Below are 23090 nucleotides of genomic sequence, written 5' to 3'. Positions count from 1 at the left end.
ATGACCAATGGAAAAGTTAAACTCAGGTCAACACGTCTGCTGGTGAAGGCCACAGGATACGACTAAAGTTGTTAAGTTGTCCTTGTTTTTGTCGGACTATTGGATTCTGCATGAATCGTGGTTTGCAGGTGTCGTCCCATTGTTAGGCGCTAAACTTTAACGGGGATGAGACAACAACGTGTAATCCGTCTGATCCAATCTATTTATGTCTAAAAGATTAACTTTCTCTGCAGGACATTGACAAGAGGTGGGGGCAGGAAGCTGGCTCTGTCCGTCTGTCTCTCTCTCTGTCTGCCTGTCTGTCTGTCTGTGTGTCTTGGCAGAGAAAGAAAGCAGGATGTAGTGAGAGACAGAAGGAGAGGGGAATAAAGGAGAAGAGACACGCGGAGCCAGTAAACTGGCAATGTGTGGAGACGTGTTTGTGATGAAAATGTGTTTGACTGGCATTGGTGGGAACACGAGACCAAGATGAACACAATAAATTAAGCTAAGCCGTGCATTGGCGACATAAAATTGTTAACTTGTCAGTGAGTTTGAACGCGGGACTGAAGTAAGAGGTGCGCCCAGTTTTAAAAATCCTGGGTCTAACCACTAACTTTAGCGGTGGTGAAACGTTTATGGTCGGTGTGTTTCCTCACCAGTCAGGTGGTCCAGGTTGGGGGCCACTCTGCACTTCTTGAAAAAAGCGTCAGTGTCAGGGTCGACCACCAGCAGCCGAGCCTCACTCCCTCCAGCTTTAATGGCAGCCACCACTTGTGAGTGCGTCTTCCCCTCCAGTGACACGCCGTTCACCTGAGGAGGAGGGAAGAAAAAAAAAAGGCTTTATTAAACCTGTGGCACATGTGGAAATACTTCTATTTTTTGGTCCCACAGAGAAGCGAACAAACGTTTTTTTTCTCTTGTTGTTTTTCAAATTCTTGTCAGGATTTCTTTCTGAATATTATCACTTTGCTGCCCCGAGGCTCTGAGACAGGAAATCCTGTGTGTGTATATATATGCACATACACTCTAACCTACCAAATCAGAAAACGAACCTTCATAGAGTGCTCAGTTTAATTTATACTGTTGATATATTATCCACCCTGTCTATATTTTAGTATTATTTCATTTGTTTTATTACAGGAATCATTTTAACTCACATAAATACTGTATCTGAAAAATAACAGAACAATGGAGAGAAAAGGGTATGAGTAAAGGAGAAACCTATAAAGGTTTATTACTTAAACCACACCCTGAAGTACATACATACATACAAGACATTACACAATCAAATAACTAATAAAACAGTGATATTGTACAGGTAATTGCACCAATAAAGATTCCTGGCCTGTCTTGTAAATAATGATGGACATGAATCTTAACTCTCATATCTTGACATACTAAGAAATACTAATACCTCATGTCAGAAAATAGTCAAGATCCTGCTTTAAAAAAATAAAGGGGCACTGCGGACAAGAGCTAGACAATCTTGATGAAAAAGTTTAATATCAGGTGATATGGATAATTATTGTTGTGTTACACTTAAGTTTTTCAATATATATTGAACCTCTATTGCACTGATATTGAAGAAAAAAACATTGAAATTATTGCCCATCCATCTGTAAACAGTAAGTCACGAGTTTCCTTAAAACTTAAAATGGCTTAAGACTTGATTTCAGGGTTATGGGTAGAATTAGTTACTGGTCAGTGTAAGGAGCTAGGGAATGATTCATATCTGTCGTATGAGTTTGTGTGGGTGAGTGTACATGTGTTTAGGACACAGGGTGGACCATCATATCTAAGCCAGTCTCAAAGAGGAAGCTGGACAATAGCTGCTCGGCCTGTAATAGTAGTAACAATGGTGGTTGGCTCCACACAAAGCTGTGCCTCTCAGTGGGTGGTGTGGCTGTCTGAGGCCCTCTGGGGGAGCTGGAAACCCCTGACAAGTACCACTGATTTGAGGTTCTGCGGTTTAATCCCTCTGCCCTCGTCCCAGTCTGATTTAATGTCTAATCTGCCAGCACAGTCATACACACACACTGGGTGGTAAAATGTCACATTAAACATTTAAAACTACATACATTTAAAGTCATATTGCTGAAAATATTGTGGATGTTGTTCTGTATCGATATTAAGATGTTATTTCTTGTTAAACTGTACTATAGAACTTTTAAGTTTTGATGCACCATGATGACAGAAAAAACGACACATACGACTGAACTACAATAACGTTTACCAGCTGTAGGGGGCCCCCAAGAGCAAATTGTGTTACTTCAGTCGTTCTCAAAACCTTTTACACCAAGTACCATCAGAGAAAATATCAATATAAAAATACAGTGGTGTAAATAGGTCGAGCGAAGTCAGCTAAGGACTTTTCACAGGAGGCAGATTTATTCCCAATAAGATAATTTGTTTTCTCTAACTCTTAATTATTTTTATTTAATGTATTATTATTTATTTTTTACTTGGATTTTTTTTTAGGTGTTTACGTGCACATACTGTATGTTGAATTGTGTTATGCAGCCATACTTAATTTAGATTAGAAAATGTCAGCATGCTGTATATTATTGACCTTATATGTTTTCGCCGGAGTTTGTTTGTTTGTCTGTTAGCAATATAACTGGAAAAGGCACGGACTGATTTGGATGAAATCTTCATCAAATGTCCAAAATAAGACCAGGAACAAGTGATTAAAATTTGGGTGTGATCCGTAGACGCTATCACTATTTTTATCGCTATTTTGTAGGCACTGCGCTTCCTTGGCGGAGGTCTGCGCTCTCTGGGTGCTTTTCTAGTTATTTGATGTTGTACAAATCTCAGAGGATAAACACACACACACATGTCTCTTTAAAGTAGTCTACACAGGAGTAAAAAAAACTTGCAGATCAGTTAAGAGGCTGATTATTCCAGTGTGAGTGTGCTGGCAGTGACGTTCACAATTTGGGTCTTAAGACCTCACACATTCACGGTTCAGTCACATCAGTCTTCAGGCCACACACTGAACCATGGGAAAAAAACAGATGTTCCTCTGATACTTAAAACTTTTTATTTTCAAATCTTCTTCTTCCTTCTGTTTGGGCTTCTCCCTTTAGGAATCACCCCAGCAGATCATTATTCATTCATTCATTCATTCATTCATTCATTCATTCATTTATTTCCAAATGCTTTATCTTCTCGAGGGCTGTTCGGGGTGCTGGAGCCAAAATAAAGTGGATAAATGATATTTAAAATTGCCATTTTCAAATCAAAGCCAACTAAATATGGATGACGCCTTTCACATCCAGCAGGCTTTCTCATACATCGTAATGTCGTTGAAGGCATGGTTACACGTCACACCATTCTTCTCTATTTTTATCCCGGGGAACAATGTGAGCGGAAGTGCGGCAGACTAATCAGGATACACAATACGTACGGACATTTTTGGCTTATTATGATAACTTAAAGGTGCCATATGTAAGAATGTCAAATTCAAAAGGTTTTTAGGTTTCGTTTTTTGACGTAACTGGCAACCCGTGGTTGCTCGGCAGCTGAGACTCTACTGACTGCAATGATTGGTAGACGGCGGTAGGTGGCGCCACATGCCAAAACATGATTTCAAAACATAAACATGATTTGCAGTCTGCAAAAGATTTTTTTTTAATGCAGATATTTTGGCTGCACTGTTGTTGTTGGTGAGTTCAGTTTGTTATATGAACATCATTCCTGAGTCTCTGTGACATATTAGTAGGATTTTATGGCCAGTTGCTTTAGATTTATTACATAATGCACCTTTAATAAATAATGTAATAATTAGGCCCAGCTCACTTCCTTAGTCCTTACACCTGCAAATGATAGGTACAATATGTGATTTCTGCCTCTCAATCAAAACAATAACAAAACTCCAAGTGTGACGATATCAAGAAGCAGCATGGGATCATGGGAATTGTTGTCTTCTTTGGTTCTCCTGACTCTGGGCCTGTGGGAACACTGTCCTGCTCCAGCACACCTGACTCAAATAGTCAGCTGATTAGCGAGCTCTACAACAGCCTGATAACGAGCCGTTCATTTGAATCAGGTGTGTTGGAGCAGGGGAGACCTCTAAAACATCTAGGACAGTGTTCCCACAGGAAACACTTTCCTGAGCTACAGGAAGACAACAAAGAGGATGACGTCACTAAAAGGCATGGATAGAAACACAGATTTCTATGGCTTTAAAGAGTGCTGGAAACAGTTTAATGTAAGTATACTACTACAAAATGTTCTTGTCTTTAGATATTTTAATGAAGAAATCCCATATTATGTGTTTAACAATATGCAATTTAAAATTTCCAGACCAAAAAACAACCAACCTGTAATTGACTTTGTTATATTTCTATAACTTTTACTTTTACACTACATTTCCTCTAACTATGTTTGTTACTCGTTACCAAATAAAATCAGAAGAAGAACAAGAAGAGTTGGTAAGGTTCTGTATTTATATATAGAGCTTTTCTAGTCTTGATGAGCTGCTTTACACTATAGCTTTCACCCAATGGCATGCTGCAACGTGGGGTTAAGTGTCTTGCTCAAGGACACTTGCAGAGCCAGGAATTGAACCCACGCCCTTCCAGATGAAAGACAACTCACCCTACCACTGAGCTACCGCGGCTCCATCCTTGCACTTCTAAAAGTACTAATGGTTCCAGTAAGAACCATTTTGATCAAGAGAACCCTTTTAAAACCCTTTCCTGAATAAAGGGTTTTAAAAGGGACGTATGTAGGGGGGGGGGATGCGTTTATAGGGGGCACGTTCAGCGCATTGGTTGTTGCAGTATTAGCCGCAATGGCAGGGGGCGTACACCCAAAATATTCAACTTGTACTGCCGATAAATGTCCGCTGCCTAGCAACAGTAGTAAACAACAACTTTCCGCATCGCGTACGTTGGTCTCAAAATGACTATCTGTCTCTCGGGTTTTCACGTATTTGGACAAACATCCCATAATCCACTAGAATCACCGGGAGGGCTTTTCCCTCTGGGACACCACTCTTTCTATGGGCTCGGTATAACCCACACTACGGCGAGTATACTGAAGGCTTAAGATACTTGTACTTTTACACTTTTACATACTTTATACAAGACTATTGCCGACTTACAGCCCAGTGTGGAGTCACAACGCTCCAGCACCGACCAGCATTAAAGTACCTGTACTATCCTGTCCTTTGCCAGCAGGCCGGCCCTCTCCGCTGGAGAGTCTTCATCCACGGCTCTGATGTACTGGCCAGGCCGCGCCCGCTCACTGTGCAGGTTGAAGCCGTATCCATTAGAGCCTTTCTGGATGACACAGAGCCTCGGCCGCAGTTCACTGCACGACTCCTGAAAGACAGCACACAAAGAGGAAACGGGTATGTTAGTAACACTGTATGTGACATTCACGTGTTACCAACAACATCACTATTTTAAAAAAACAAACAAAAATACCTCCACCATTGGTGTCTGTTCACGCAGAACAAGAGGCACAAAGATAACCGAGAGCTCCTGTGAGTCGTTAACCATGAATATGAAGCCGAGGTTGAACATGCATGTGGCTGCTGCATGCTGGTGTTGTGTTGTGCCGTGTGTTGTTTAACAATCACAAGTGGAGCTGCTGCTCGACTCCACGTGACTCCCGACTGCTCACCACCAGGAAGGAAGCGAGCCTTTGAGGCATGTGATTGGAGGTCCGCTGGGAAGGTGTGCGAAGAATTTGGGGAAAGGGCCTGTATAGGGTCCTTAAAGGAAAGGACCGGTTTTCCGGTGTGGTCCGAGGCCCTGGTCACTCTAGGCTCCAACGAGGACAATGGAATAGTGGGTGTTGACCTCTGATCACGTCCCCTCGCCCAGTCCTGTCCAGTCTCATTCTGGGATGGCAGGAAGAGTAAGAGCTGTATTGTCATCCAGGAAAAAACTCCAGCGCAATCCCAGAACCTCCCTTCCGCTGTATGGATGAGGTTGTTTCTTAATTTAGCAGAGGGAGCTTCAAAGAAGGTTAAATCACAGCGACATACAGGACAGCACAGGAGTCTCTGCTGGTCACTTTAAACTTTGTCAGTGTGACCAAATCCGACCTGACCCTCCCTCCACGTCACTCCGTACACACCCGCTGTCAAGTGGACACTCAGACAATGAACGATGTCCATAAATAAGTCAGCGTTGAGTCACTTTCTCCATAAAAACACTGGCAGAAGCCCAACTGATTTAAATACGTTTAAACAGTGACATTACAATAATTGAGGCGCCTTGACTCAATATGTTCTCTTATACACAACCTGGCACTAGAAAATGAGTGATTGCGAGTCCATTGTTATAGACTAACACCTCACCCACACGATCCTCCACTGTTCTCTTTCTCTCAGTAGTAGAGACTATTTTCACCTTTGGTGGCTGATATTATCCAGGAGGAGCAGATGGAAAGCATGACCATGACCATTTCCAGTGAAACTGCTTACAAGAGTGGAATTTGAATGAAACGGAATGGGATGAGAATAGGTTAGCACACAAGAAGACCCGGGTTTGGCGACCTGGTCGGAACAAGGACCTTTCTGCATGGAGTTTGCATGATCTGCTCCGTGTGTGTGTGTGTGTTGGTTTTCTCCGGGTTCTCCGGTTTCCTACCACAGTCCAATATATTGGACAATTTAAATTGACCGTAGATGTGAGCGTGAATAGTCTCTATGTAGCCCTGTGATTGACTGGGTGTCACCCCACGTTTGGCACCTGTGGCCACCACACATAACATAATATAGAAACACATCACACACTCAGTGCAATAGACCAAAATCATGGAAAGTATAGAAAAACACACACACACACACACACACACACACACACACACACACACACACACACACACGCACGCACGCACGCACACACACACACTTTTCTCCAGACACAAAACATTAGATATTATTGGCAGTTTAGCTGCCAGCATTGTTTTCTCACAGATTCCATTAAAACTCTGCAAAGCCTCAGGAGTGTGTTCTGAACATTTATCCTGCTGATGAACACACTTTCTCGTGATAAGACCTTTCGGCTTCTTGGTAAATAATTTTTTTCCTCCTGGTAAAAAAGTTTTAGAGCTTTCTGCAAACAACAACTCAGACTAAAAGTAAAAGTCTCAGTTACTGATGTGTCCTCTTCTGAAAGGCTGGAATTAACTGGTTAAGTTTTAGCCGTCTAATGGCAGAATATTACACCAAAACTGTGTTTTTCTGTTCAATTTATCAAGTCACCTTCTGGGTGCTCCGGCCACTGTAGGAACAACAGAGGAGGGTTTGTGTCGAGAGAGGACAGGAGGCCAGAAGAATCCTCCACGCACGTCGGAAATCTGTGGAATCTGCTGAACGCGCACAAGCCCACTGATTAACAAATGTGTGCTTTTGTTGCACGTTGCTCGTTTTACTTGATTAAAACCAACAACACTATGATGATGATCCAGCAGTTTAAGATGGAGCTGCACATTCAGAAAAAAAACATTCACAACAATCAGCTGAGGCCCATGGCTAAACATGAATGATGCACTGAATAGTCTTGAAAAACACAGCAGTGTTCTCTAATTATCACTGAGAAGACAACAACATTTTTGTTTCTGGCAGATTAAGCCTTAGACTAAAGTCAGCGTAACTTAAAAAGCTTAAATTGTCTTTAACTATTTTCCAGACCCTGAAGCCATCTGTGATAATGTGAAAGGTCAATCCAGACTAAATTATTTCCTGTGCAAACACTAGATACTTTTGGTTATGGAACTAGAATGTGATACACCATTCACTAACATTTCAGTTCTGCAACTGATAGTTTTCTAATATCGACTAACCTAGCGATCATTTTCTCAATCCCCTTGTTGTTTGGTCCAGAAAATGGTGGAAAATAGTGAAAAATGTCACTCTTGCAAATATACTATTGTTATTATTATTATAATAGACACATTTAAAAAAGCTGAAATCACAGAACTAGCCATCCATCCATCCATTTTCTACTGCTTTATCCTTGATAAAGCGTGCCAATCTCAGCTGATATAGGGCGACAGGCGGGGTCGCACCATGGACAGTTCGCCAGTCCATCACAGGGACTCTCACTCATGGCCAATTTTGAGTGTCCTTTTCACTTAATCCCCATGTTGCATGTTTTTGGACTGTGCGAGAACCCAGAGAAAACCCATGCACACACAGGGAGAACATGCAAACTCCTTGCAGAAAGGCCCTTGTTCCAACTGGAACAGTGTTGCAGCCCCAGTTTCACATGACTTTATCTACAATTCATGTTAGGGGAGTTCAGTCTCCTTGTTCTCAGCTAGTGATAAAAACCTGATTGGGATTCCTGTGATGGAAAAGTGATATCTCACTCTTTCTGAGTTTATCACGTTTATGTCAAAGTCACATTGTTCACTATTGTGTGAAAAGTTGGTCTGTGTTCAGATGCCCATGCTCTCTCTGTCTCTCTCTCAGTGACATTGACTTTCCCTTTGAGGAGGGAAGTGTTGAACAGGAACTGTTGACACATCTTCCCTCAGTATGTTTCCCTCTGCACTGGTTCAACTTGCTGACATGAAAGAGAAATCCATACATGAAAAAATAAAAAAACAAACAAACACACCGTGAGCACACACACGCATGCTGTCATGGGTGAGCGTGTAGAGTGTTTGTCAAACGTTGATAAAGGAGACATTTTCCCTCATCGTCCAAGAAAGATGAGAATCAGAGTGTTTGACGTTTAACAAACAAAGCCGGGCATCAACAAACCACTCTGATACACAAGCTAACATGACCGCAAGATAAACAGCGTACAGATTAACCCACTTACATAAACATTAACTACGACACGACATCTGCACTCAACCTTAAGATGAAACAAACAAGCTGAAAGGAAGTGCGAAGAAACAATAAATCCCACAGGGGAAAGTTTAGACGAGAATGTGCTCTTCTCTTTGCCGTGAAGAGGAAAAGACGGTGAAGTCAATAAAAATATAATAATATACATATAATAAAGAGAGGTGACAGGATGAAACATGAAAGTATGACTAATTACCTAATAATTATCGTCACCATGAACAAACAGTCCAAAAAAAGCTTTATTATTAATGATATCAAGTCACCAGTAATACTAAAATATTTGCTGGAAGGTTAGGCTTCTATTATATACACACTTCATCCCATCTCTTCCCTTTATAGTGCAATATCAGTGGTTAAATGATTCGTGCTATGCTTACTGCATATGACTGCCTCCCAGTGTGTCATGATGATAAAAACACTATTATTATTACTGCTGATAAAATCCACTGTGATTCACAGTTTCTAGTAAACCTTAAAGTTGATTAACTTGGTATCGAGGGTGGTTACCGCACTGGACAGGTCAAATAAAGAGAAACCTCTTGTAAAAAAATATTACATCATATTTTTTGCACACAGACAAAAGCCTATTGTGTCAACTTCACTTGTTAAGATAAACCTTCTCTAAACCAGTAAATATACGAGATTAGTTTCCACAGCACAGACGCTGTTGGCAACTGGAAATGGAGCAGTTGCTTTGAATACTAATCTTTGAGACATAAAAGCAGGGCCCATTTTAATATTCTCAAAACACACTTCTCACGTCTTTCTCACACACAAAAAACCCCCCTCCCACTGCACCTGCTGCTTCACTCTCTCTGTCTCTTTAGAGATGCAGCGTTCGCAGGTTCTCGCTCCAGGAGCTGATGTAACCTCCTGCTGGAGACATGTTTCTGCTTTTCCTGAGGAAACAGCAACGACCATGAGATAAGATCCAGAGATTGCAGACACAAACCAAACTTCAATCTTCTCTTGCTTAAAGTTGCCATATGTAAGAATGTGGCCAAAAACCGTTATTACATTCAAATTCAAAATACCGAGGTCTTTTAGGGTTCGTTTTTATGACGTAACTGGCAACCCGTGGTTGCTCTGCAGCTGAGACTCTACTGACTGTAATGATTGGTAGGTGACGCCACATGCCAAAACATGATTTCAAAACGTAAATATGTGTTTAAACAATATTTTTTAATGCAAATATTTTAGCTGTACTGTTGTTGTTGGTGAGTTCAGTTTGTTATATGAACATTATTTCTGAGTCTCTGTGACATATTAGGACCAGTTGCTTTAGATTTATTACATAATGCACCTTTAAGAAATTAATTCCTCCGTTAAAACACAAAGAGTAAATATCTGTTTATTTGGAAATGTCATTAGAAGATAAAATAAACTGAGAATTGTTGCTCCTTTAAAGGAAGTTTAAAGGTATTTATCATGTGTATACATGATGTTCAAACCTGTGTCTGTACATCTATTAGAAATCCTTTTTATCTTGGTATATTCTCTTTCTATCTATGCTTTCTGTCATGACCCTTGATTGCTCCCTCCCAACAGATGGAGGCTGATTAGTAGTAACTGCCAGCACATGTGTCAAGTAGGAGTGAGTGAGTATAAAAGAGTGCCAGTGTCACAGTGTCTCTGGTCTTAAAGAAGGCATGAGGGCTAAGGCAGGGGTGGGCAAGGTTTAATGTTGTTTGTCATATGTTTTGTTCAGGAAAATAATGTTTTTTCCACACTGACTTGAAATAACTTGGGAAATGTTATAGTAGCCATGGAGCATATAAAGACATTTAAAAATGTCCTTTTTCAGTTAAATATGATGTGTACCCAGGCAGGAGTTACAGCTCAGTTTCAGAGGTCACCTGCAACCATAATTATACTCCTAAAACTGTGCATCACATGACCATTCAGGCACATGCTGGTGAAAACTGGAAGTTTTCTTTCTCTGCAGCAGAATTGATGAGCAATTTAACTGCACAATAAAACCAAATAATCTAAGAAATATTTAAAGATAACCAGATTTCCTTCAACACACAAAATGAATGAGCAACAAGGATGTCTTTTATCAGACTCACATTGAAGTGAGGTCGAAACTGACACTAAGGCTGGCTTTACACAACGCTCCCGGGTGAAACCGACAAAAATGTTTTTTATCAGATGTGCCTTTCGTTTAGATGGCGATGGCGTTTTGGGGGCTTAAAAACACACGAAAAACGAACTCTTAAAAACACTCCACTGTCGTGTTCCCGTCTAAAGGGTTGAAAACGCAAAAGTGTACTCTGAGCTGCTCAAGCTGGCTATCCTCCTGTACGTGTTGACGTCAGATCCATGTGCAGTACAGCCAAACATGTTGGATTACATCGGTCGGACATTCAAGTTGCCTCATTAGCTGCTCTGATACCTGTCCAGGAGTCATTTCAGCAATTAAGCCAAGTTAATGTTTTGGTTTTCGACTGTGGGCTACTTCGCGGCACTAGAGAGAGACGTAGAACGAGGTTTCAACGCTCCTGGTGTAGTTGTATGGCAGTGCGTCACAGTGCCACCTAGCCACCTGGCATGCATACTACATCAAATTTCACACACTTTAGCGTCACCGTGTGCATGCAGATTTCCACCCAAAGACGCTCGTCTAAACGCGAAATAAAAAGTGGGAATGCAACGCCACATTTGCAGTTTGTGTTCAGAATCGTTGACGTGTAAAGCTAGCCAGCTGATAGTCGAGTCACGGCTGTCATGAGCCAATAACCGCACATTCATATTCCAAATGTCTGTGTTTTTGCCCTTGCCAGACAAAAATGTGATGAGTTTCAAACAAAAACAGCATTAGTGGAGAAAGCATGTGGATCTGGAGGAAAATTCATGCAGTAATAAGCCAGTGCATGACCAAGAACAATAAGATCTAGAAAACAATGAACATGTTTTTCATGGTAATCCGTGTTACGGGGACATTTCTGACTGACACTGCCACCCAGTGCCATGCCGCAAGCAACATGAAGGAACCGAAATACCAGCATTTACATGAATACTTTGACAACAGAGCACTTGCAGACAAGCTTTTAGTGTTTTTACCTCGGAGCAAGCGACGATGTTTGTCAGGCCAGTTTGATTGATTTGCATCCTCTAAAGCTCTCCGGGGGGGTAATAAAGCAACTCTTTACCTCCATGATTATCATCCATCATGTTTATCATTTTCTGCCTCAGCCTCTGGAGATTTGCATTTGCCAGACTGTCCCGCTGAGCGCAGCGCTCCAGTGTAAGGACTAGTGTGTGTGTGTGTGTGTGTGTGTGTGTGTTTATGTGCCAGAGGCTGCAGCTCTGTCACTCAGCCATGCTGCCACTTACTTCACATTTTCCGCCCAAGCTTAGCCAGGCAACCGATGTGTAACTAAAGTCCCTTTAATAATAATAAAAAAGCACACATATGGGACACCTATTACTGCAGGGTCTGTGTCATTCCTGCACAGCCTCTGGTCTTTGACTCTACTACTCTGTTTGTTTTACTCGTACATATTCTCACAAGGCAAAAAAAAAACAGTTTGTGACCTGTGGAAATGTGTTTAACTGGTGTTCACTCCAGTGTTGAAACCACTGCAGTGCAAACACGTTTGAATTGTATTAGTGTGAACTCAGAGACACCAGTTTCTTCAACATCTGTTTAATTTCTAGTAGAGATGCAACTCATTTCTGGCACAACACGATTATTTTCTGGCTGTTAGCATAGCCACTAGCCACGAATGCTTGTGGCAAACCTTACTTTTTCTTAAATCAGGACAATGTTCAGAAGAATTATGTTGAATAATCAATTGAAAGGGGCTGAAGTAGAAGATAATTTTGCTTCAAGCACAATTGTGACATCGCAATTCGCATAATGCTGACAGGGATTTAAAAAAAGGAAGGGAACCAACCATTGGCAATGGAATTGATAGGCATTTTCACAAAATCCCAGGTATACCCATTAACTTTATTGTGAAAGAGGCTATGCTCGGGGAAAAAAAAGAGTAATTTGTTGCTTGAATACGTCTTCTGTCCTAACAGCTGCTTTTAAGCACTCATAATGCCCAGTAAACTCTCAAATGCTGCAAATCATCAATGGAAACCTGTCACGCTCAGCTGAGCTCCACGTGGTCATTTAAATATGTCATTTAAAGCAGTCTCTCTTTCATCTGCTGCTTACTTCATCACCCCCCCTGTCGTTCTAATAAGTTGAGTTCAATGAGTTCAACCTCTTTGATCAGCATAAAGAATAAACGCCAAACTGACAGGAGCCGCGGTTACTCAGTGACGCGGCTCCTGGTCCTTGTGATTGTCATGTGAATTTTGACACAGATTAACAGCCTCAGTGACAGACTTAATAAATAGTTAACGTGAACCTGGTTCCATTTTAACCAGCAACAGCACTAGTGTTGTCTGTGTAATGTATGGAGTGCACCACTCTCTACGGCAGGACAGGGGTGTTGGGTTTCATGCCAGACCAGTGAACCAGCTGTGAGGCAGGCAGAGGAGGGAACAAAGCACGGTACTGTCCACCACCCCTTCCATTTGAGGATGGGACAAACTAGCTCTACAAAAGCCACCAAAATAAAGGTCCTGGTGAAGGGTTTCCCTTTACAATACACTCTTTAGGAGTATTGCCAGTCATCACAGCAGGGGTTCAGACACTGATAAGAACAAATGGAGAGGTCTTGATTACCATCATGGTCTGGCCTTCCCTGAAATATCTTTGAAAGTGAGCTTTTAGGCTGTGCCTCAAGTGTATTTGCTTTTAAAAAATCCTTATTTAATTCAAACGATCCAACACTGACTGACAATGTGGAGTCAAATCTACCTACTGTCCCTTCACCACCTTGCATCAAGCTGTTGTCCTCCAGCAAAAGACAAAGAGGGGAGGCAACGCAGGACATACAAACGTTGTAAAGGACGCACAACCTTTTTACATCAAGTTTGTTTAGGTGCACATGTGTAGGCAAACCCCTCCACAGGAAGGTTTCCAGGTGGATTAGTAAGGATACTATAGTACGATAGTGATACTGGTCAAAATCACTGGATCCGGAGGTCAGAAAAAGGAAAAACTAAAATCCAATATGCTCCACCAACCTCTAAAACCAATAATTGACTTGTAAAGTATTTACAGCTCTCTTTACAAGCTGTAAAGAGAGACATGTCTTGTGACCAGAATGTGAGTACAGGAAAAGCAGCAAGTTTCTGAACCTGATGGTTACATCTTTGTGGTCAATACATCAGCTTAGTGGTGTAAAAATGATATCAGTATCTATAGATACTCAAGCTTGTGATATTGGTATCAGTAATGGTTTCTACAGTAAATTAGCTCCAAGTGTGTTTGTATCCACAGTCATTTGTGTCACTATGTCAGCTCCATATCAGAAGTAATCTGCATCTATAGCAACACACTGGACATGCACCAGGAAGCTAACTCTGCCGTTGTTTGCCCGGTTTCAGAAAGTACGACCAATGAGTAACAACGATGGTGAAAAAATAGGAACAAGGATTTCTGTTATGAGACCACTGACGAGCTGAAAGTGGAACTGAAAGTAAACGATAACGGACCTTTTCGTCCACAGCTGATAGTTGAGGTGTTTTTCATTGAAAAGCGGTGTTTCTGGAATAATGTGAATGCAGAAGTTAAGTATTGCCAATGACCACAGGTTAGTTGAGGGATAAAATAAATTCTAGGGACGCAGTAGAGTTGCTAATGTTTGGCCTGTAGAGTAAAGGCCACATTATACTTCTCCGACTGTATAATGCGTTATCCGACTGCGTAACCTCGGAGACACCTCGAGCCTTCATACTTCTCCGTCCTGGTGACGGATACGCACTGCAATTTCCCGCCCGATCAGTAGGGGTCACTATTCAAGGTTGTTGTGGTTTTGAGCAATGGGGTCAGAAAGAGAAAGACTGTTGTTGTTGAAACGGTGACCGTTTCTCACTTTTCTGTGTCCCGGGAACACAGTTTTAAGATAATTTGAGGCGAGAAATTAGCCATTTAGAGTCTAAACATGTGCTGTGTGTATTAAGATATGACGTATTTATAGTTTGGCAGCGACGTTGTCAGCGGTGATCAGCTCCGTATCTGTGGACGCTCGGTGCGCACTGTGGCCGGCCCGGAGCAGCGTTAGCTCGGCCTGTCCTGAGGACCAATCACAGCCCTTGCCATCTCTGTTGTCCCTTGACGGAGTGACGGACACTTAAAAAAAAATGTGCACGCAGTCAAATATTTTCAACGGATCCTTGTTCAGGGTGATGCCGACTATTATGATGGTAAATTTCAAGTCATTCCGAGATGCTTTTTGTTTTTGAGACTAAAGTCAGCTCACTGTCAAAGTGCATCAGGGCAAATGGATGATTTCCTGAATTTCAAAAATTCATCAAGAGGTTTGCAAATATATTTTAAGCGGATTCTTGTGCAGGGCGCAGCGGCTCTCCGTCGACGCAGAGAGCTCTGTGTAACCTACGTAGAGCACTTTACACAGGAGTATAAATTGGGCTTTAAAGCTAAATGTATGGCTAGTGCCTACTGGTATGCTAGCATAACCATGATGCTTGCATGGTTGCTTGGATACTTGAATTATACTCAACTTCAGCCAGACACAACGTGAAAGCAACATGAATGAGGAGTGTTTCAGTTGATGCCTTCTGTGAGCGGGTGGACGTCGGGGGGTGAGTCTATTTCAGGGCGCACATCGACTCATTTCCAACCCCCACCCCTCCACCATTGACTGGGTGCGGCCCTCCGGCTCATTGTCAGGCCAGGGTGGTGAACCTCGGGAGGGAAATGTAGTGTAGCATTGTGGAGTCTGCATCCAGTAGCTTGTGAGACCGAAACACTAGCAACCCCACCACCCACACACACACACATGCGCACAAACACTCACACACACAGGGTTCAGGTTCCACCCCTGACCTGGGCCGCAGTGGCCGTGGCCGTGCGGACAATAGACAGTAGTGCTGTTGTCTGGAGTGACGTCAGTGAAATATTTTGTGGGTCAATGCTGTGATCTGCAAAAATGACACACAATGATATATTTCTCACTATCAATTAGTACCTTTTTCTTTTCCTTCTGGCAGTTCAGCTGACATTAAACAAACTGAATTAACTTTAAAGGCTAATATGAGGAGGCCTCTGGAGTTTGAGAAGCCGACCCTGTCTCGCAATGTGACCGTGGACGTCTGTTGAATGCCCCCCTACCTCTGCTCTTTCTGTCATTTATCATTAATCTACTGTCTACACAGTAATAAAGGCAAATATGCTCTTTTATAAATCTGTCTTAACTCTATCCCACATTGAGAGTTGCAGGAGGCAACATTGCATGGATTATTTTATTGGTGTCCGTACACGTGATTTGCCTTTGGTGTAATCTAATCTAATCCCACCCATAATACATACAAAAACATGGAACTGTAATGAAAGCCAACAGGAGTGTCTAGAGAGGCAGCTACAGAACACTCACCTGTTGGTATTGTTTGTCTATATATGATTTAATAATAAGGGTTGAGTGATTAGTATCTTTTTAATTTAATCAAATTATTACTACTACTTTCTCATTACCTTAAAAGTGATCACACACAACGTATACAGTCACACACTTCCCACCCTGTCTTGTCATGTGGTTCGTTTCCCACTGAGAAACACGGCCAATCAACGACAAAGGTCACTGAGAGGAGAGGAAGGGTTACTCCCAAACTTTCTTACACTCCTGTTCATGCACACAAACAAGGAACTTAAATGCAACACTTGATAGAATAGTACTGTGCATTCTCACCACTCCGTATTTAAGAGAATAAATATATTTATTTGTTTGTTACATTAAAACTGCACACGTTTCCCCTGATGTCTTCCAATAAAGTGAATATAATCAAACTGTATATGATCACTATAGCAATGCTAAAACAACAAATCTAATGGTGACCTTAAACTTTCTGCACAGCACTCTATCCTGATCCTGTTAGACCAACACAATGTCACACATTCCACACGCCAAACACAATGTGAACAATGCAAAGCTTTTTGAAAATAGCTTTAGTGATAACCGGGGGACGATCAGCTGGTGATGGTGTTTACTTTGAACCCAGCCAGATTCAGACTCTCGTGTTAGAATGACATGCTATTGAGCCAAATGTGTTTTACGCAAAATTTGCAGATACACACAGCGATGATGAGGTGACTCCTCTGCAGCAGCTTTAATAATATTATCCAGTTTATGATTACACACGGAGCTACTAGACCTCTAAGTGCAGAACAGGGAGGGCGGAGGATCAAGACTATGAGGTGGAGGTGGAGGGGGGGTCTTCCACCAACAACAATGACAGGAAATCAGCTCAAATATCCTGGGGTCTGTGCACAGGCCAAGACACCCACAGACACAGAACAGCAGTGGACGGCCAGGAACACACCCCCGACCATCCTGGCTCACATAGCTGATGTAGGTGTGGTCATTTCTGCCTCTAATGCATGACAAACAACCACCGCTGCACACTGCTGTTTCTTCTATTAACAGAAAGTCTTATCTGCAGGCTATTCCTGCAGGGATTACATATATATATATATCAGTGAATGTGGATTTCACAATGGTTGATTGTGGCCGCCAAAAAAAAAAAGATGTGACCGGGAAAAGATGAGAGTGTCACATGGATATGATGAAAGAAGTAGTAGAAACACTTTTTATGTCCGTCAAATGCTGTGACCACTGGCATTTGGAATGAAAAGCTAGTTTAGCTCATACAAGCAGATATTTTACATCATGAAAGAGTAGAGTTCCACTTAAGGGAGTCAGGATTGTGCTATTGTTCAAGTGTTAAGGGTATAGGTCACACAAATGAGTTGTCATTTTAACCTGTAGAAGTGTTCCAGTAAAAGTTATTAAGACATAATTATAATGTATGGTCATTGAAGCATTGCTAAAACAACACATCTAACGGTGGCATATAGCACATATGGTGGATACCAGTGTGACCGACAGTCGTTATTGTCTCATAGGTGCCTGGTTGCAGTTGACATCTATGAATTTGCTGTTGCAAAAATGGTCAAATGCTCTGTTTTGCAACTATGTCCACTTTTATAAATAGGGTCTATGCTGAAGCTGAGAAAAGTTGACCAGCAAATAAGACAAACAATGGCAAACTACCTACTAACTTGTTGGCCTTGGTATTATATTGTTTGTTTTGTTCTACTTGTATCGGGTATCAAATAATCTTCCGCACACACACTGGTTTCCATGACTTCAGAGGACATTGCATTGACTTGCATTCATTTCCTGGAGACTTACTCTGAACCTTAACCATAATTACTACTGACCTTAACCTAACCCTGACCTCAGAACTAACTTTAAAACATGTCTTCACCTTCAAATGTAGTATATTACATTATGGGGGACTGTGTAAACAGATTCAGGTCCCCACAACATAAGCAATACACGCTGACACACACTTGACTGTAAGCGTGAGCCGTGTAAAGCCCATACAACTAATTAAAAGATCACTGTCTCGGCACAAGGCTGAATGCCTTCACACAGCAGCAGATGAAGATGATTTGTTTAGGGATAACACTGCTGTCCCACACAGTTTAAAAAAACCCATGCTCTCTTGTGTGACGCCAGGGGAAGAAACCCAAGCATGTGCGGTGAATGCAGATGAAGCTCTTTAATAACTGGATCAGATTAGAGGAGAGAAAACACGCCCTCACATAAAGTCGCCCTCCTGTCTAATTTCAGGCCTCGGCGAGTGATTCCTACTGTATTCTGCTGTAGAGTCATACTGTGTACACTGCGTTTACAGAGTCACACACACACTCACACCCACTCTGAAAAAAGACTTCCCGAATCTCATCAAGGCCACAGTCGATTTCATCTCTGACACACGCGCTCTTCTTCTCCTGTAATTAGCATTTTCAAGACTGGCTTATGTAAGCAGTCTGCAGTCAGGAGGAAGACTCTTCCTGAGGCTTCACACTCTCACTGAACAAATCACTGAACAAGAAGAAGAAACGGCTCAGGAAAGTGAGATTAAACAGGAGCAGCAACTTCAATTTTATATTTTAGGTTGTGATTTTTGACCCTTAGTGCTGAGTCAAAAAAACAATGTAGTGATAATTGTACAGAATTCACAAAAATTCTTTTTTTATTCCTAAAAACTAACTTTGAACTGTGACATATTTCCACATTTTCAAAAAATCCCTATACACTCTTAGAAATAAAAGTGCTACTGTAAGTGGAACCATAGGTTCTTCGGAGTCCTCATAGGAGAACCCTTTTCGGCTCCAGGTAGAACCTTTTTTTTATAAAGGTTCCACCAAGAACCCTTTTAAAACCCTTTATTCAGGAAATAGGTTTTTAAAGGGTTCTCTGGATCAAAATGGTTCTTACTGGAACCATTAGTGTTACCAAGAACCCTTGAAAAACTCTTTCTTCGGGAAAGGGTTTTTCAGAAGTAAATGGTTCCAGGTAGAACCTCAGCCCGTTTTTGGAACCCTTATTGTGTGTAGGTTAAGCCTCAGTATATACATTTTAACATAGTAAAGCAGCATAAATGCTCTGTGTTCTAAGAGTTAAATGCAAATATACCATTTTGGTTTGACATTCTCCTCCACCGTTTTTACCTGAAAAGCAGTGGATGCTCCCATCTGTGAAGAAAATGATTGTCATAATCAAAACAGTTGCCCAAATTATTTTCTATCGATCAGCTAATCACAGGTTTTACTGCTTCCCCTAATCTTAGAACCATCTCAAATATGCATGTAAACTGAGAGAAACTGCACAAACACTGAGTCTACATTTGTAATATGAGTTAAGTGAGTGTTGCTACTTCACTGCATTCCACGATGGCAGAAAAAATTTTTTTACTACCTGGTAAACTACACAGCGACCTTCGGAACCACTGATGTTGTTTTTGTGCGATTTGTTCCACGTCGATGACATCTCGGATCTTATTTTTCCCTCGCTGCCTGCTTACGCCGTGTTTTTGACCTTCATCGCTGCTCATCCATTTTTCTCGCACCTCCCCTGCACTGTCTCACTTTCGCCTACCTCCATCCTCACACATACACACGTACAGAGCGCTCGGCGGCAACACACAACATCAGCGTCGTCGCCATGGCAACCTTGAGCAGCGGAGCGAGGCTCCTTCGGGTTTCCGGAGAGGGCGTCGCTCTTTCGAACCCTCTTTTGTGTCGCTTCAAAGACGAGGCCAGACGGGCAGTGTGCAGACGTCGGTGTGACTGCGAAACTAAAGACTGTATGTGTTTCTTAAGAGACTGTGTGTGTGTGTGTGTGTCATTGGCCGAGCCACAAGGCCTGGGCAGAGGAATGCCGGACAGGATGTTGGGAGAAAATTCCAGAAAGAGCAGATTCAATGCAAAACACACCCTGAGGTGATTCTGACTGTGCTGCTTCAACACAGAAGACACTAAACTGCATCCCCCCCCCCCCCCCCCCCGAGTCCAATTTACACTCTCACACACACACACACTCTGTCCTCTTCTGTCTTTAAGCAACACTATCAGCAAAATCTGAAACAAGCCTTTATATAATGAAGACATTAGTATATGGTCTGTCTCCTCAGCAAGGTTTAAACTCTCCAATATAAGCTTTATATGTGAAATATAAGTGGTAAACATGAGTGTTGTTGTTTCAATTTGGAACGCCACTTCCCCCCTGGGTTTGCGTGCCAGTGTGAACTGCGCAAGTCCCAGCTCCATTAGGTCGTGTGTAGAGAGCACTGAGGGTAAACACAGGAACAATCACTGTATATTCTGAGGACAAACAATGCAGCGCAGCAGTGTTCAAGTGTGAGGGAAAAGAGAATCTTTTTCTCTCTTTTTTTTTTTTTTGAATACCAGAGGCATAACTCATAGAAGCCATGCTCTGGAAATGTGAACTCTGCCATTACACAGAAATAAGAGGAGGCAGAGAGAAGAGTGGTCACAAAACGACAGACTGTCAAATACTGCGCTCTGTAATGACAGTGTGAGGGGATTACAACATCGCTGCCTTTCTAAAGGCTGAGTCTTTATAGATTTAGCAGTATTGGTGTGAACCTTTTTACATGATGAACAAAACATAAAATCATGTCATGGAGTTAAAAGCACAAGATGATTAGTTAATTTACAGGAAATTAACTTTTTTTTAAATTTCTGTCTGTTTTACAGTCTGTGTAACAAACTGTCAATCAATTCATCAAGTCCTATATACAGATGCCGTGTATGTCATCGTAGCTGACATACATACATTTTAACATTTGTCACTATTTTCCATGTATTTATTCTCTTTTTCTACATCATTTCACAGACCAAAAAAAAACAGTCCACAAGTGCATCATGCTATCTGTCCGTTGATGAAGTTCCAATAGATACAGAACAGGCGTTTTAAAGTAGATGACTACTTCAGGTTTAAGTGGGTGAAGCCTCGATAAGCTTCCACTTAAAGTGTGCAATTCACTTCCTGGTTTGTGTTTTTTGGGGCTGCTGTAGCAACATGGCAGCATAAAGCAACGTCCGTAAAATAACTACATACAAGTGTAAGTCTTAAAATTTAAACGATGCACATTACCCTTATCTCACACACATTTTGCCTTCGTGACAAGCTGCTGATTAAAGACGACGTCCACGTTATTGTTGGCTTAAGGCAGCAAACGTGGGTTTATTGTTCTGACTGAAGACATTTGAAGGCCCCTTCCCCCCCCCCCCCGATGAAGATACGATGTTTTGGTATGATATTTAATCGCTTGCCCTCCAAACCAAACGTGCCAGAAATGTGTCCCAGGTATGAGCGTTGTAGTCTCACTGGACAACACATGGAGGAACGGACGTAAGCGGACCGTAACACACACACAGAGAGACAGAGATCGATAAAGAGAAGAGAGACCGCTGCAGGGTCGTCTCTCTATCTTTTTGTTTGTGCTCCTCTTCCCACCTACAGTAATGTACCGAGGAGAGGAATCAGGCATGGACACACGCTGCCTCAGGGGTAAACATCCAGGATGTTGTGGCAGCGAGGGGGCACAGATGTGAGAGACAGAGACCCTCTTCTACACAAGTGCTTTCTAATGAACCCTGGTGGTGAGTTCACAGCTGCACAGACAGACAGCTTGGCAGGAGATAATAAGGCAAGAACACAGCGACGAAGTGGCCGCTGCGGAGAGTGAGACTGCAGTCGTAATGTTAAACAGAACAAGGATCAAAGGTTGAAAGAAAAGAAAAAGAAATTCATGTCGTGGGCAGATTTAAAAAAAAAGAAAAAATGACACTCAACTATTTCCTGCTGTTTGTTGTGGCGTGTGTGGCAACGTCAGCTATTTAGCTATGGTCTTTTTACACAACACCATGTCATGTAAGTGTTTTCCCTGGGTCACTTTAGCTGACTTATTGTGCTTAAAGGGATAGTTCAAGTGTTTGTTTTTGAAGTAAGGGTGTGTGTGTGTGTGTGTGTGTGTGGTACAGTGACGGGAACACTGAGTGAAAAAGACAAAGTGGAACATCATTTTTGTTTTGATACGAACGGAGACAGCAGAGTGTTCAGAGGTTTACCATGCTGCCAGACAACCCTTTTTTTTTTTTTTTTTTTCATATTGCATCTAAAAGAGGTGGAATAGGTACATGGGTATAAAAGCAATATAAACAGATTCTGTTTCTGTCGCCCATGAGATGAGGAAACCACAACATCCCTCCAATTAGTGCGAAATACAGATATTATAGACGTACAAATGATCTAAAAGTGTTCTCCAATAGATGCAAAGCAGCAATAAAGCATGACCATGTATCAACAGCCACTGGTGCTCTTTACTTATGTCATCACACTTAAATGAGCGGGTATAGACGCTCCAGACGTCACGTGACTCGACTCCGCCATGTTGGCAGCCTAAGATGTGACAAAAATGAACGAGGCGTGTGCTGGATTCAACCTACAAATGGACGCAATCTGGCTTTGTGACAAATATTCAACTCTGCAGTTACCAGCAAGTGTTGCATTAGTATAAAGTTAGTATTAGCCACGGGTGGTAAATAGTTGTTGTGTTAAAGGTGCCATATGTAAGAATGTGGTCAAAAGTGGTTACTACATTCAAATTCAAAATACCGAGGTCTTTTAGCTTTTGTTTCTGAGGTAACTGGCAACCCGTGGTTGCTCGGCAGCTGAGACTCTACTGACTGCAATGATTGGTAGACGGCGGTAGGTGGCGCCACATGCCAAAACATGATTTCAAAACATAAACATGATTTGCAGTTTGCAAAAAAATGTTTTTGATGTAAATATTTTGTCTGTACTGTTGTTGGTGAGTTCAGTTTGTT

At 41.9% G+C, this 23090-nt stretch overlaps 1 protein-coding gene across 1 annotated transcript in view; it reads right to left on the bottom strand.

The window, feature by feature from the left end:
- nherf1b (NHERF family PDZ scaffold protein 1b) overlaps window positions 1–23090 on the bottom strand; it is a 30279-nt gene that overhangs the window by 5231 nt on the left and 1958 nt on the right. The window contains exons 2-3 of the mRNA XM_083896054.1: window positions 5142–5312; window positions 639–792 (exon numbers count right to left, since the gene is read on the bottom strand). Of these exons, the coding sequence (XP_083752180.1) occupies window positions 639–792; window positions 5142–5312 (325 nt within the window). The remainder of the gene's footprint in view (window positions 1–638; window positions 793–5141; window positions 5313–23090) is intronic.

This window comes from Microchirus variegatus, assembly GCF_963457635.1.
Source record: "Microchirus variegatus genome assembly, chromosome: 10".
NCBI classification, from domain to species: domain Eukaryota; kingdom Metazoa; phylum Chordata; class Actinopteri; order Pleuronectiformes; family Soleidae; genus Microchirus; species Microchirus variegatus.
This window is presented reverse-complemented; position numbering and strand designations above follow the sequence as displayed.